Source organism: Dermacentor variabilis, chromosome 6 (assembly GCF_050947875.1).
Source record: "Dermacentor variabilis isolate Ectoservices chromosome 6, ASM5094787v1, whole genome shotgun sequence".
Classification (NCBI taxonomy): domain Eukaryota; kingdom Metazoa; phylum Arthropoda; class Arachnida; order Ixodida; family Ixodidae; genus Dermacentor; species Dermacentor variabilis.
In genome coordinates, this window is record NC_134573.1 from 12,926,615 (window position 1) to 12,941,235 (window position 14,621).

At 43.4% G+C, this 14,621-nt stretch overlaps 1 protein-coding gene across 2 annotated transcripts in view; it reads left to right on the plus strand.

Moving 5' to 3' along the window:
• Positions 1-10,700, plus strand: part of LOC142584628 (germinal-center associated nuclear protein-like) — a 559,187-nt gene extending 548,487 nt beyond the window's left edge. For both annotated transcript variants that reach the window (XM_075694780.1, XM_075694781.1), the window contains exons 27-28: positions 6,657-6,836; positions 10,490-10,700. In XM_075694780.1, coding sequence (XP_075550895.1) covers positions 6,657-6,836; positions 10,490-10,641 — 332 coding nt within the window. In that variant the 3' untranslated portion in view covers positions 10,642-10,700. The remainder of the gene's footprint in view (positions 1-6,656; positions 6,837-10,489) is intronic.
• The last annotated feature ends 3,921 nt before the right edge of the window (positions 10,701-14,621 follow it).

A 14,621-nucleotide genomic window follows, 5' to 3' on the forward strand; every position in this document is an offset into this window, starting at 1 on the left:
AGTGCGAACTCAGTGCGAAGTGCGAACTCAGCCACTGCAAGAAATATCTCAAGCCTCCACAGCGTTGCACCTGATGTATGAAACGGAGTGTAGCAACGCTAGCAACAACGCGTTTCCGCATTTGTCGTAAGGCTATCCGGCTATCGCGGAAATGGTCCGAGCACAGCACAGTTGATTTCGTCGGCACGAACTTATCTCTCCTCACCGCACGGACCCACTGCGCTGCAAGCTTCTTGTCCTTCGGGAATCTGTGAAACACCACATCGTCTCACCCGCCTGTGTTCGCGCAGCCCAATGCTGCACAGAATGAGGGCATGTTGGGCGCCCTTGGCTGTATGCACTCACGCAGCACAGAAGGAAAGAACAGTTTACGAAAATCGCAAAAGAAAACAAACATGAGCGGCGGCAGCAGCAGATCTCTCGTAGTGTCGTTTAGTAAAGCGCAGGACGGAAAGAGGCATGCCAGCACATGCCAGCACGCCGGTCTGGCAGCTCGGTCCCCACGAATGACGTCACTCTTGCCGGTTCTCTCCTCTGGCAACCACCTCACCCGGCGCTCCGGCAAGCGATGGGGGCGTGTCCGCGGGGGTGATTTAGAAAGCGATTTCCGCCCCTTATATTAACAAAACGAAGAAAAAAATTTCGGAACCATAAATTGTTAGGTCTGTTCTTCCCAATCCCAGCAATTCATGGAAATTGAAAACCATTTCAGCTTCCCTTTAATGAAACAGATGTGAATAAACCTGTCCCTCCCACGAAACTTAAGCCCTTCTTATGCCACAAACTGAGGAAGCACTGGCAGGACCAATGGGATCATGCAGTAGAGAATAAGCTGCACGTTATCAAACCAAAATTAGGAAACTGGATATCTGAAAGAACAGCAATACATAAGGAAGTGCTTCTTTGTAAATTAAGAATAGGACATACTTACGCCACTCACTCCTACCTTTTGGTGGGAAGCGAACCTCCGACATTTACCAAATGTGGCAAGAGGCTTACAGTTATTCATGTTCTTATCCAATGCACTGAAATAGAGGCAGAAAGAAAAAAGTACTTTCCCTCTGCTTATCTCCAACACATACCGTTACACTCAGTATTTTTTCTGAGCAATGAACCCCTTTTTACTTTTCAATCAGTATTAAACTTTCTAACTGAAACTGACACCTTAAATGTGATTTGGCCAGGCTACTTGTAGCACGGCCTCGTAGCTGCAACGAAACCGTATTCTAGAGCATGTGTCTCCCAGCCCTTGCTTTCAAGGCCTTGCTGAGGCACTAGTGCTAGAGACACTACATATTTTACTGATCATCCTTCATCTCGTGAAACATCTATTGTCATCGCATACACGATCAATCTCTGTAATTTTTAATATGTATATACTTGTATTTTACCACTTTAGAGGGAATAAACTTCAGGCCCTTTTACAGCCACATTGCACCACGTGTATATTTTGCACTTTTTAGCGAATATTTTTAGGCCTCTATACAGCCGTGTTTCATATACTTTGTGCAATTAAATCATATATAATTGAGAAGCACAAATCATCGGCTTGGCGCTCTTTGGCCACATCTGGCCCTTGTGCCAATAAACGCTACAAATCAATCAATGTATGCTAACAAGGTATATTCAAACTGCACAGAACTTAAAATTTTATTCACAAGAACAGTTCCCAGCATGCCAAAGGAAATATTTGAAGCCGCAGCTGTCCTGGTGCTGCTACTGCTTGCTGCAGTATTTTCCTACCTCACAGTCGAACTCGGTGCAGACTGAAAAAAATTATGTCAAACCTTTTCTGCTCGTTTGGTATGCTTAAGTGTAAATAACCTCTATGCTTTTTTATGCTGTCGACATAAGAAAAAGAATAGTTTAAAATTCCAAACATGGCCAAATGAGGAAAGCTTTGTAATTTTGATGCGCCTTTGTGTGTTTTCTCTACTTCACACACAAACTTGAAAAGAGTGTCAAATATATAATGTTGCCTTTGCAACATTCCTGCAAGATTGTGTTCCTTCAGAAAACAGAAGACACGAAAAAAGAAAAAGTTAAAGAAGCAAGTTTCTCCCAAAATGCTAATTTTCGAAAATTAAGGTAAGAAATTTGGATGAAAGTCCACTTATGTCGGCCAAGACATAGGTACGATATTATTTCCTCGTTTGCTTTATTCACAAAATGTAATGGGCCAGAGTGACCGATGTTGAGCCTACTGGCCTCAGTGCCTTTGCTGGTTGTCTTTGTTAGTTTGCACTGTACGTAAATCTACAGTTCTCATTTCTTTGCTGCAAAAGAACTTCGCTCTGGTAGCTTGTTTTCAACAAAAATGTATTCTCAGATTTTATTTGTTTCGCTTGTGTGCTGCTGCCGTCAGAAGTGCTAATGCTTACTCAATTTGCAGCCTGCTACTGGTATACCATATTTGCACGAATATAACGCAAGTTTTTTTCCTAAGTGTCAGGCCTCAGATTGTGTCTCGCATTATATTCAGGTTTGTGACACGATTATAATGCCTTTTTCTTGTTTGTTTGTTTTCTCTATCGCTGTCTTCACAGATTGAAATTGATTTATTCATTATAGATTACAGGTTATACAAATTGTACAGAAGAAGAATGAGCAGCAGGCACTGCTTGGAGAAAGACGACGACAACGAGTGTTTGGAAGCCTTGTGCCTGTGTCGCCGAAGCTCTGTGTCCTCTCGCTGCAGTGCTCTGCTATCTGAGCGTTTTAGCAATCGAACTATAACGCCTCTTGACAAAAAGAATAATATACAGAAGGAGATCTCATAGTCAAAGACTGTATTGGGACCGCCTGTTATTTATAAATGTGTTTTCTAAAGAAACAAGGAGAACAACAAATAAAATCATATATAAGGAAACATGTAAGTAAGTAAGTAGTAAATTATCTGAGTAATTTCTCGAGCCAGTTCCTGAACCGTTCATTTAGTTTCCTGCTATCGCATGTTTTCTTTGCCACTCACAAACCTCTTCCTGTATTACCTCAACCTTTAACTCTACGTTTCAGCTGTTCAAAAAAGTACGCTGTGGCTTGACGGAGCCAAAAGCTGTTGAAGCTGCCTAATTTATTATGTTTTGTCAGCTACTTGCTAACAGTGCTTTCCCATGCCAAGAACAGCAGAGGTTGCCAATATTGCCACATGGACGTTGTCCTTCGACACACGCACAATTTCTCAGTAAAAAACTTTAAACAGCCTTGTTCATAAAACATGAAACTGAGACATTCTGGAACCTCAGTCACGACAGCAGCTTAGAAAAAGCAACAGGAAGGGTGCGGTGGTGTTCAGTATAAATGTTTCAGTTTGGTCTAACTGTTCACTACACGCGATGCATGCGGCTTGATAGCTCGGTCCGAGTATTTTGTGCAGATTATTTACGTGTTCACAAGAAGATTGCTAAGGAAAAAAAAAATTTAGTTGCGTAAACGTTTTGGTAGTTGCCTCCCTGCGGAAGCTGCTTCCAGAGGCTGAGGATATTCACGACACCACCAATGAGATCTGCCAGCACTACTTTACGTGCCTCAAGGAAAGCCTGTCTTGATCTAGTGACACCCATGATAAAGCAGGCGAGGCATTCTTTCAGAAAGAAGTGATTGACGACTTGAACAGGTACGTCCACCTTTCTTGAGGTCATCATCTTCCATTCACATATGCAGCAGAGGATCTTATGGAAAGAGAAAACGAGCCGAGATGCGCTCAATTTTTAAGCGCTGTATACGGAAGCATCAGTACACCTGAACTGTCCGTGACAGAATGTTGTGCATGCGCAATATGCACTGGTTAAATAGTTTGAAGCAAGCGTATGAGGCTTCAAGGTCCTGTCGAGAGCCTCTTCGTTTCTTAACTATCGTGCCACCAGAAGTTGGAAACAAACGTCTTCAACGGACAATCCCAGCTGTTACAACGTACATGCTCACAAAGGCCCAAAATTGGTGCGAGAAGCATGTATGAGCTTTTGAGTGGTACACAAGGTCAACGTTAAGCCCATCGGATGTACAAGCTGTGCTCGACTACTTCCCCAAGGACGAACTTGGGTGCTCTCGACAGAGCCCAAACAAGAAGGACGTGTCAGTCATTACGAACGGCCAGAGACAGTACGTCTCGAAGTGGTTTATGACACATTCTATCCGCGAAACATTCCAGATATTAAAAGCTGCTCACCCCGAAAGTGCCATTGCTCTGTCAAGGTTTTACAGCCTGCATCCAAAATGGGTGCTGCTCACAAGAAGTTTGCATTAGCGTTTTCTTTCACTAGTGCCAACCTTTGTGTCTCTACGCTTGAGAATGCAAAACTGCATGGAAATCTCATTAAGAGGCATTAAAGCATTGTGCCTTTGTGGCTCCCCGACCACAGATTGTATATTCGGGAAATGCGAGCGCTGCCCAGAGTGGAGGCCTCACTCTGGCCAGTCTGGGGAATGGTCGACGAAGACGAGGTCAAATTTGCTGTATGGGAAAGCGGTGACTCGATCAAGAAGACGTCTCCGACCCTATTTGTGAAAGAGGTCGGCAAATGGTCGACCAAATGTATTCCTCAGGAATGCATGCGCCGCCCTCAAGCTGCGGCTATTCATGAGGCAAAGAAGTACGAGCGGCATGGAAGCATTGTTCTGCATTTTGATTTTGCAGAAAATTGTACTGTCCTTCTCTCAAATGAAACACAATTGTACCATTGGCACAAGAAACAAATCTCACCTGTGTCGCCACGACAAGCAAAGCAACGCACAGCTTTGCTGTCATAAGTGACGACATGCATCATGACGCAGCGCATGCCTGCTATGCCCTAGGTAGAGTGCACGAAGCATTAGATGAAAAAGCACCTATACACTGTCCCGTGACATACGTCAGCAGTTGTGCAATGAGGCCTTTTAAAAACAAAGTGCCAACTGTACGAGTTGTGCCACTCCAAGTATACGTCCGCGAGGTGGATATTTTCCGCCACTGGGCACGGGCACAACGCCTGTGTTGGTGTGGGTGGACTCGTTAAGCACCAAGCTTCCCTGCGCAAACCGAGTTCTGGAAGCGCCATTCAATCTCCCAACTTAGCGACAACCTGTGGCCCTGTTTTGTGCACCTGCTGCAGCCATTGAGGCTCATGGTCCGCAAAAGTCAGTAGAATGGAAGTCGATGCCACCTGGAATTCACTCGTGGCATGTGTGGATGTGTTCCCATGATCAGTCAAGCGGACATCTGCTGTTTGTTGCGAGAACTGCTGCTAGCCCGCTGATGCTGATTAAACCAGTTTAAGTAATAACTGCAAAGGACACGCAATAAATTTGTTTGAGCACCACAAGTAGTGTTGAGGTTGTTCTCTCTTGCATTATGTCCTGGAACAGGAAACAAAGTAAAAAATATATTGATTGTTCTGAACACAATAAAAAAATTCCAGGTGAGCCTTCCTTCACTTATGGCAACCAATGCCCTTTTTTGTTCTTGTTAGGGAGAGAGAGTAAATGTTAACAAACCAGAACAAGTCCTCACGGAGGGCACTAAAGCCAGCATGCTCAATATTAGCCTATTGGGCCCGTCATATTTTGCAAATGAAGCAAAGGAGGAAACATAATCTCACAGCCATGTTTTGCCTGACATAAGTAGACTTCCATACAAAATTTTTTTCAATTGAGGCCAAACCTTTTTCCTTTATTGTATGAAAATCATCTTTTTGTAAAAAGTAATTTATGTAATTATATTTTTTTTATCTTATATCTTTTTTAGGAACACAATCTTTTTCAGGAATGTTGCAAAGGCGATATTCTAAATATGACACTCTCTTCAATTCAGTTTGAAATATAAAACACACAAAGGCACGTCAGTTATAAAACGTTCCTCATTTGGACCGGGTGTGGAACTGAATATATTTTTTCTTTTGTACATAGCATAAACGCATGGAAATTATTTACATTTAAGGATATTGAAATGAGCATGAAAGGTTTTCGAGACAACTTCTTTAGTTTGCCCTGAATTCGGCCGTGAAATTGGAAAATGTTGCAGTAAGCAGTAAGAGGGATTCCCACGGCAGCACCTTCAAATACTTTCTTGGCGGGCTGAAAAAGCTTTTTGGGGATAAGATGTTCAGTTCTATGCAGTTTGAATATTCGTGGATAGCACCAGAAAACAATACAAAACAAAAATATCAGAGGGACATGCCTCCCTCACCCAGCAGCGTGTGCTAGCTGGTTTTATTCGAGGTGCTGTGGTGCGTACATGTGGAGGCTCGCATTGGAGCCAGATCCAACTCCGCCATCGTATTGTCACTATACTATGTCCGTATTGTCACTATACTACGTCCCTAACAACTGGAGAGAAGCAAGGTTGTTTGTCCAAGCACTGTGATAAGTGAAATTCCGGCCACGGCAGCCACATATTGATGGGGGCGAAATGCAAAAACACCCGTGTACTTAGATTTAGGTGCATGTTAAATAACCCCAGGCGGTCAAAGTATTCGGAGTCCCTCACTACTGCATGCTTCATAATCAGATCGTGGTTTTGGCATGTAAAACCCCATAATTTAATTTTAAATTCAACCTCCCATATACAAGTCAGATGCTTTACCATTTCACCACCGCTGTAGTGCTGAGCATGGTGCTGTTGTTTTCTAAGCAAAAAATAAACATTAAGAAAGCTAATATTGTGTGCTTACATTTTACAGGGGAGCAAAAAGTGCTGCAACCTGTTGGCGGAACAGATCAAGTGCTTGGGACTTCAGACTCGCAGTGTCTGCATCAGTTCGAAATGATGCTTGCACACCATAAGAGCTTGTCAGCCTCATTTTCTTCTCAGCTGGAAACCATGCTGACAACTCCCAGCAACGTCTCCACGCTTAGCCAGGGTTAGTGGTCGCCAAATAGTGCAGTAACATATTTTCCAAGGACATGAGGGTTCCATGGCATAGAATTAAGTGGTGGTTGTCGGAACTGCATTATTCAACAGTGCTGATATCTGGAACACATTTTAGAATTTGAGCCCCTCTTTCTGAGACTAGTTCCAAGCACAGGATTTCTGTCATTGAGGCCCTAAAGCGAATAATTAAGAGGTTAATCATCACACTACAATTTCTCATGTAAGCACTGTCTGCCTCTTCAAGTAATCCAGCTGATGGGACAGAATTGCACTATCTGCCATAGGGCTCTCATGAGTGTTTTCACCTAAAAAATTATTTGGCACATTTTCATTGCTTTCTTAAGATGCAAGTCTTATTGCATGGGCCAATCATTAGTCCTCAAAAGTCCTTGGGTCACCATGAATTTGTGAGAACTCCTGGGAGCCTGATGTTTCTACTGGCTGCAGGTAGGACATCCAAGCCATATTACATAAACTTTAAGTCAGGAATTGGTTGTCAGTTATTTTAAAAGAGGATGTGACTTTCATCAGACATACCTGAAGGGGCCTCGAAACACTTTTTGAACATTGTAAGGAAATGTTGCCAATCTGTGCAAGAGGCTCCTGTGAATGTGTGAGCCAAATATTGCACTGCCAGAGGGAATTTAGAATCTCGCACCAAAAATAGCGAAAAATTGCTTGCTTTGCTTTTACATTGTCGTCATTGTCCCCTTTCGCTTCCCGCACCCTAGCAGAGACGAAAAGAGAGAGAAGGTGCGATTACTCCACTTATACTCGAAGGATTCAAAAAATACTTGCAGCGTGAGATTCGTGAGATACATCATTTAATAGTGAGGTCATTTTATGATTAGTTTGAAAGGTGTTTCAGGGCCCCTTTAAATGTTGAAGTTCAATAAAATGACACGGACATAAAAAGACATGCTACATTCATGAGCAACGAGAATAGAGAAATCCGTGGAGCTTGACTTTGTCAATCACAGCCACAATAGCAGCACAGGTGCTCCGACGGAAGACCTCGGCATGTCTCGCCAATGCTAGCCGTCGCAATGTGGCAAACGTGGCTAAGAGGCTCAGGCGCCATGCTAAGTGTGCGCCTGTATTTTTCGTTGCCTGCGTTATCCAGTGCCTGCTAGTGTTTTCAACAACAGACTGAAGCAACTGTTTTTATGTCAAAAAAATTCTAAATGGTGATTATAATTGCTGCCAAGTTTTGCTGAATTTTCAAAAAAACAAAAGTGTATTCAGGGAAAGTGCCACCGTTGGAAAGTATGGCGCTGTCGTCGGTGTGGTGTTGGAAATAAAGAAGCAGAACTGAGTATGATAATTTTTAACTACCCCAGCTGAGCCGTGGCTGCGTTGTAGTTCACAGCATAGCTACAATGAGCTGGAATGTATCGCCATTGTGCCCCCCCACATACGCTGTGTCTTATGCGTGTCGCTTGAAATGGTGCTCATAGGGGCGGTGTTGTCAGCGCACTCGTCTGCAGTGCACCTTCCATAATCAGCGACTGCAGTGCTGCCGCTACTGGTGACTTAGAATGAGTCAGGCAGAAAGGCACAGTCGCACCACTCGAAAAACATTAGTGCACTCTAGCACAGCTATGATAAATAATTCAATAAAGAAGGATTCATACAAATATTGTATCGTTGCGAAGGGCTGTTGCATGTTCCTGTGTGGGACGAAGTTCCTATAACTGCACAACGAAAATCTTTTCAAAGAGTTCACACAAGCTTAGCTTAAGCTAAGTTTACGTCCTGTCAAATGTTGCCACCTAAAGCTAGGTACAAATACATTCATGATGAACAAGAACTGTACAAGAAATGGGACAAGAGCAGACAGATCTGCACTCTGTCCTGTCAGCTCTTTATTGTCCTGATTTTATTGCAGTGTCTCTGGTATGAAGGTGTACCAAAGATGTCAGTCTCGGACACTTTTGCAAAATACCACGTTCTATGGGTATTTTTAAGATTAAACATTTTTTTAAAGGGTAGCTTGTGAAAGCACAGTTCAGCCTGTTCGGGAGAATTACGTGAAGATGTGAACATTACTTGAATGACAAATCACCTAACTTTAAAGATTCAGTAATTATTTTTTGAATTATTTGTTTAATCTTTTGAAATCGTGAAATTGAGCAGCAATAAGTCATGTCTGCTTAACATGAAGCTCAGTTTATGGCTGATGTGTGTACAAAATGTATGAAATATATTCTTAAAAGCCTCCCTCTAACAGTTCAGAATACTGCAATGCCAATGTATATTTTATATCATTTTGTTGACTAATAACTCATCTAATAGTCTCACTAATACTAATGGTCACCTAATAGCCTCAGTGTTCCTGCTAAGGAAACATGACTTCAGTAATTTACAATTTCAATTTCACATTAACCCTTTATTGACGTGTGTTGCCTACCAACATACAAGAATGTCTTTTTCTTGCGGAGTTTTGGTATTGAGTACATGGTTTCTGGCTAAATGTCTTCGACAAACACTGACTGACAGGCAGCCATAGTCATTTGTTGGTTTAGAGCAGGAACACAGGATGAGGAAGTTTGGCATAGTCAGAAGAGAGACCGATGCAAGATCTCTGGCTGCTATGGTGTCACGCAGGTGATGTAAAGAGAATAAAATGTGCTCCGATGGTTCATATATGACGAGAGCTGTCTCAACACATTCCAAATGAAGCCTTGGGTGACTTGCGGTAAAGCCCCATCCCAGCTGATCTTTCCCCCTTATTAATACTTGACCCATAGTATCATTGCCACAGGTCAGAGTCCAACCCGCACTACCACAGTGGCCACTTGCTTGAGTAGCCTGCACCACTCATGACCAAGGCTACCTGCCGTGTGGCAGGTTCTCTTTTCGTCTACTTCCCCTTTTTATCGTTATTTCTGAATTTCAATTCAACAAAAATTAATTTACCCTATGCTTGTTTTGGCTTTGTCACTTTGTATGGTTGCATCACCAAGGTCATCATATTACACTTAAATATTTGATCATCATTGTCATCAGCCTGGCTACGCCCACTGCGGGACAAAGGCCTCTCCCATACTTCTCCAACTATCCCGGTCATATACTAATTGTGGCCATGTTGTCCCTGCAAACTTCTTATTCTCATCCGCCCACCTAACTTTCCGCCGGCGCCTGCTACGTTTTCCCTTCTCTTGCAATCCAGTCCGTAACCCTTAATGACCATTGGTTGTCTTCCCTCCTCATAACATGCCCTGCCCATTTCTTTTTCTTGATTTCAACAACGATGTCAATAACTCGCATTTGTTCCCTCACCCATTCTGCTCTTTTCTTATCCCTTAACATTACACCCACCATTCTTTCCATAGCTCATTGCGTCGTCCTCAATTTAAGAACCCTTTTCCTAAGCCTCCAGGTTTCTGCCCTGTAGGTGAGTACCTACGGCGCATACCTTATCATCCACAATGCCAAAGCTGTGCACTCACCAGAGATTTTGGCAGCGCAGTACAGTGCTCTTCAGTGAGTGAGAGAAGTTTCATGCACAAACGGCATGTGATGTGTGCGTGTTCAGCAAGTAGACGCTTTCAATGCACAGAGCTGGTGGCCATCTTTGAAGGCACCTTATTTGTGTCACAGTGTTGTTTTGCTGCATCAATTGAATTCTTTTTATTTCAGAGGACGACAAAGAAAATGATGTGCCATGCTTTGGGTCTACTTGCGAACAGAAGGTTGAGGATATGCTTGCTGTGCTGGAGACACGAGTTCAGGAAAGCCGGAAGTCGTCAGTAATGTTCCACACATTTGCAGCAACTGTACTGAAATCATGAAGACCATCAAAGAAGCAAAACTGTAATACTAAGTGCAAAAAAAAATCTCTCGTCATTGCTTTCAGTAGCTTTCTCTATTTCAGGTACCGCACATGATTCATAGTGCCGCAACATGTTCTCATTTGCTGTTGATATGATTGAAGATGTGCTTTACCACTCAATCGTGCTGGAAAATTGAAAAATATAACAGAACTAGGAACAGACTAGAAAACTGAAGTTTGCTGTTTCTGTCAAGGGCAATAAGTCCTTTATAAGCATCCTCCTAATTTCAAAAGCCTAAATCACCACAACGATCATACACAGAGGAGCTTTACTGTTGACATGACAAGAGCATCAGACATGAATAGATGGGCAAGGGCTGCCTTGCCACAGAAGTAAGCACGTCTCATTGAACTTGTCAGACTTCACAATTGGTCCAACACGTCGAGCACACTCAAGCTGCTAGCAAAATTCTCCACAGCATTCAAATGCTGCTCAGTTCCTGCCTACTTCCATTTTATCAAATGTGGTTGCGTTTAAGTTTTCCAAAGACCCCATGTTTTTGTGCAGTAGCAGGACAGTAGCACACTGAAGTCTGCACCTAATTCACAACATGGGGCATGCTTTTGCTTGGCGTTTGCACAGCAATCTACTATGATTTTGAAGCCACCTGGAGCACAAGTGGGCTTCCAGGTTCCTTACCTTGAAACAGGTGAGGTGCATTAGGAACATTCCAAAGGGTATTGTAGCAGCACCCTGGTATTGAAAAGCTCGTGTACCTGCAACTAACAGTAATATGTAGCTCCCCAGCTTTCTGTCGAATGATTGGTCTGGAATATTGTGGCGGCACCGTCCAGTGGCAGATCTAGTCATTCGTTTTAGGGAAGGTGGAGAAGTTACTCGAAGTGAGACCAGGCAGGGGAAGGTCTCTTTTTTTGTTTTATGGAGTTTATCGCAAGACTTCCACCATAATATAAATATGGTTAATATCTTTAAGTCAACCCACTCATTCGTTTTAATCAGTTTTTCCACTCATAAAGAATTCTGGAAAATGAAAGCTTTATGAGCCAGGCTTCAGGTATTTCCATAATTTGTTGCACTATGACTCTAAATCATGAAGATTGGTTCTCAACGTATTGTCACGTGGTTGTGACGTCAAAGAACACAGTAGCAATACTGTGAAACAGAAAACTAACTTTTATTGGGCGAACCTGTGCCCACAAAAGAGGCTACACTTATAGCACAACGATAGCGGCGAACACGGTCGGCGATCGTCGAAAATCTGATCAGCGGGTTAAGCGCATCGGCTTTTATACAGCAGTCATCGAATGTTCCAGACTAATCGTTGGGACCCGCATGCCTTCCACAAAGTTCTATAACATTCGAGTCACGCGATGAAATCAGATAACACAAGGTTCGGCGACAACAGACAGCGGATAGAAGCATCATAACTTTCCAGAAACTTCAGATACATGCAGACGCGTCCTGCGCTGTGCGATAACATTTGTTAGGCGGCGAAACATGGTCGCCCGATACAGATAAGTACAAGTGTCAGTATTATGGAGAAAACATACACAATGCCATTGTCAAAATGAGTGAGCACTGATCTTGGTGCCTTAATCAATATGATTTTAAACTGATCATTGTGCTGAGTGGGGTGCAAAATTATTACATAACAGGCAGAGTGTTGTTTATTTTTGCGCTATCAGTGAAGTTTGTGCAATTGCATTCAAATAACCATTATTCTACATTTACTGTAACACATAATAATGATGTGAAAGGTTACTCGTACATTGGAGAATATCAGTCGAAACCTGGAGATGAAAGAAAGGATGGCAACATCACTACCGCTTGTAGGACTATACAGTGGCAAAATAACACTAATCAAATTGTGCCCATTGACTGAAGACTAGTGCAGTCAGCAAAAGCATGGTTATATTCTTATGCAACAAAGGAGCAAACGCAAGATCAATTAAAAGTCTCAAATTCGTAGTAGCATGTAGCAGCGACATATTTATAGAATGCTCATCCCTCTTTAGTACTTGCTATTAATGCTACAGAATCAACATGATGGCAACACAGAGAAAATCACCCCAAAATTCAACAAGATAATTAAAATAGTGATTATACATCTAACGAATTGAGACATGTGAAATTATAGCTACACAACCTCACTCTCCATCAGCAATTCAATATGTATATGGAATTTGAAATTTATAGAGTACACGAAGATCACGAAAGCAATGCATATCATTGTTGACATGCGACCAAAATGTATATTCATGCCCTTAAACAAAATTAAGAATCGGAGAGGGTATGCGGGAATACTTACACAATGAAGCTTTATAGCAAATAAAAATATAAAAATGTCACTTCATGTACTAGACTGTAGAAACAATACTGATACAAAATTAATGACCAGAGAACTGGGATGTCAGCTTCATTGATTTAGGCAGTTCTCTCAAAAGTCCATTTGAGGTAGCAAATAAAAAGCTAGCGTTACACCGCAAACTTCAACCTCCGTCGTCGAAGATTTCCGTTGGCAAAGCAATTGGCAACTTTTTCACTGCGTATATAGGTAGGCCAGGCCGGTCAGGTGGGTTTCACTCATTGTGACAGCAGCCGTGTCTTTAAGCGACGGAGTGTGGAGAAAGACCTTCCAGCACTGGCAACCCTGATGGGAAGAGTAAGTGGTATTTGCAGAAGTGTCTTGATCACAGGGAAGATGTCACTGTCGCACATGTAGAGCTTCAAGAGCAGTCAAAAGGATATCTGCTCCTTCTTCACTTTCGCGCTACCACTTTCCCATCATAGCCACCGCTCAACTTCAATAACACTTGCAGTTATCAGGGCATGTTTTCACGACCCGCCCGGGTTCGTGAATGAGGGAGGGCTTGAGGCACCCTCTGTTAGACGTGCTCCGTGGCGTGGTGGTGGAGAACGATGACTGACCTCCGAGCAGCTGTGCTCATCATCATCATCATCATCAGCCTGGTTACGCCCACTGCAGGGCAAAGGCCTCTCCCATACTTCTCCAACAACCCCGGTCATGTACTAATTGTGGCCATGCCGTCCCTGCAAACTTCTTAATCTCATTCGCCCACCTAACTTTCTGCCGTCCCCTGCTACGCTTCCCTTCCTTTGGGATCCAGTCCGTAACCCTTAATGACCATCGGTTATCTTCCCTCCTCATTACATGTACTGCCCATGCCCCCCCCCCCATTTCTTTTTCTTGATTTCAACTAAGATGTCATCAACTCGCGTTTGTTCCCTCACCCAATCTGCTCTTATCCCTTAACGTTACACTTATCATTCTTCTTTCCATAGCTCGTTGTGTCGTCCTCAATTTGAGTAGAACCCTTTTCGTAAGCCTCCAGGTTTCTGCCCCGTAGGTGAGTACTGGTAAGACACAGCTATTATATACTTTTCTCTTGAGGGATAACGGCAACCTGCTGTTCATGTTTTGGGAATGCCTGCCAAACGCACTCCAGCCCATTATTCTGATTATTTCCGTCTTGTGTCGGCAGCGGCAGGCAAGAGGGGGGCCCTGACCGGGCGAACGCGCGGCTAGCGCCGGCGTAGGAAGGCGACGCGGAGCAAACTGCTCCCGATGAAAACCGGAACGAAGACTCGGCCGACCCACGGCCGTTTATTACTTATAAAGGCTTCACACGCTAGATGACACCTCCAGATTGGCCCAACCTCGTCACATGACAGAAGGGGGGTGCGCCATCTAGCTATACAACTACAAAACACACATGTACGATGACAGAGATCTGACAGGGGGCGACACTATATTACATCATCCCCCCCCCCCTGGAAACAAAGTAAGCATACAGTGAAACGCGCACACAACACGCGCACTTAAGTCCAAAGGCAATTTCAGTTCGTTCCCCCCATGTTCACACACGCGCACCAGTCGCACACAAAGCACGCACTTAAGTCCACAACAAATTCAATCCGTCCCTGCCCAAGTTCACATACACGCGCACCAGTCTTGG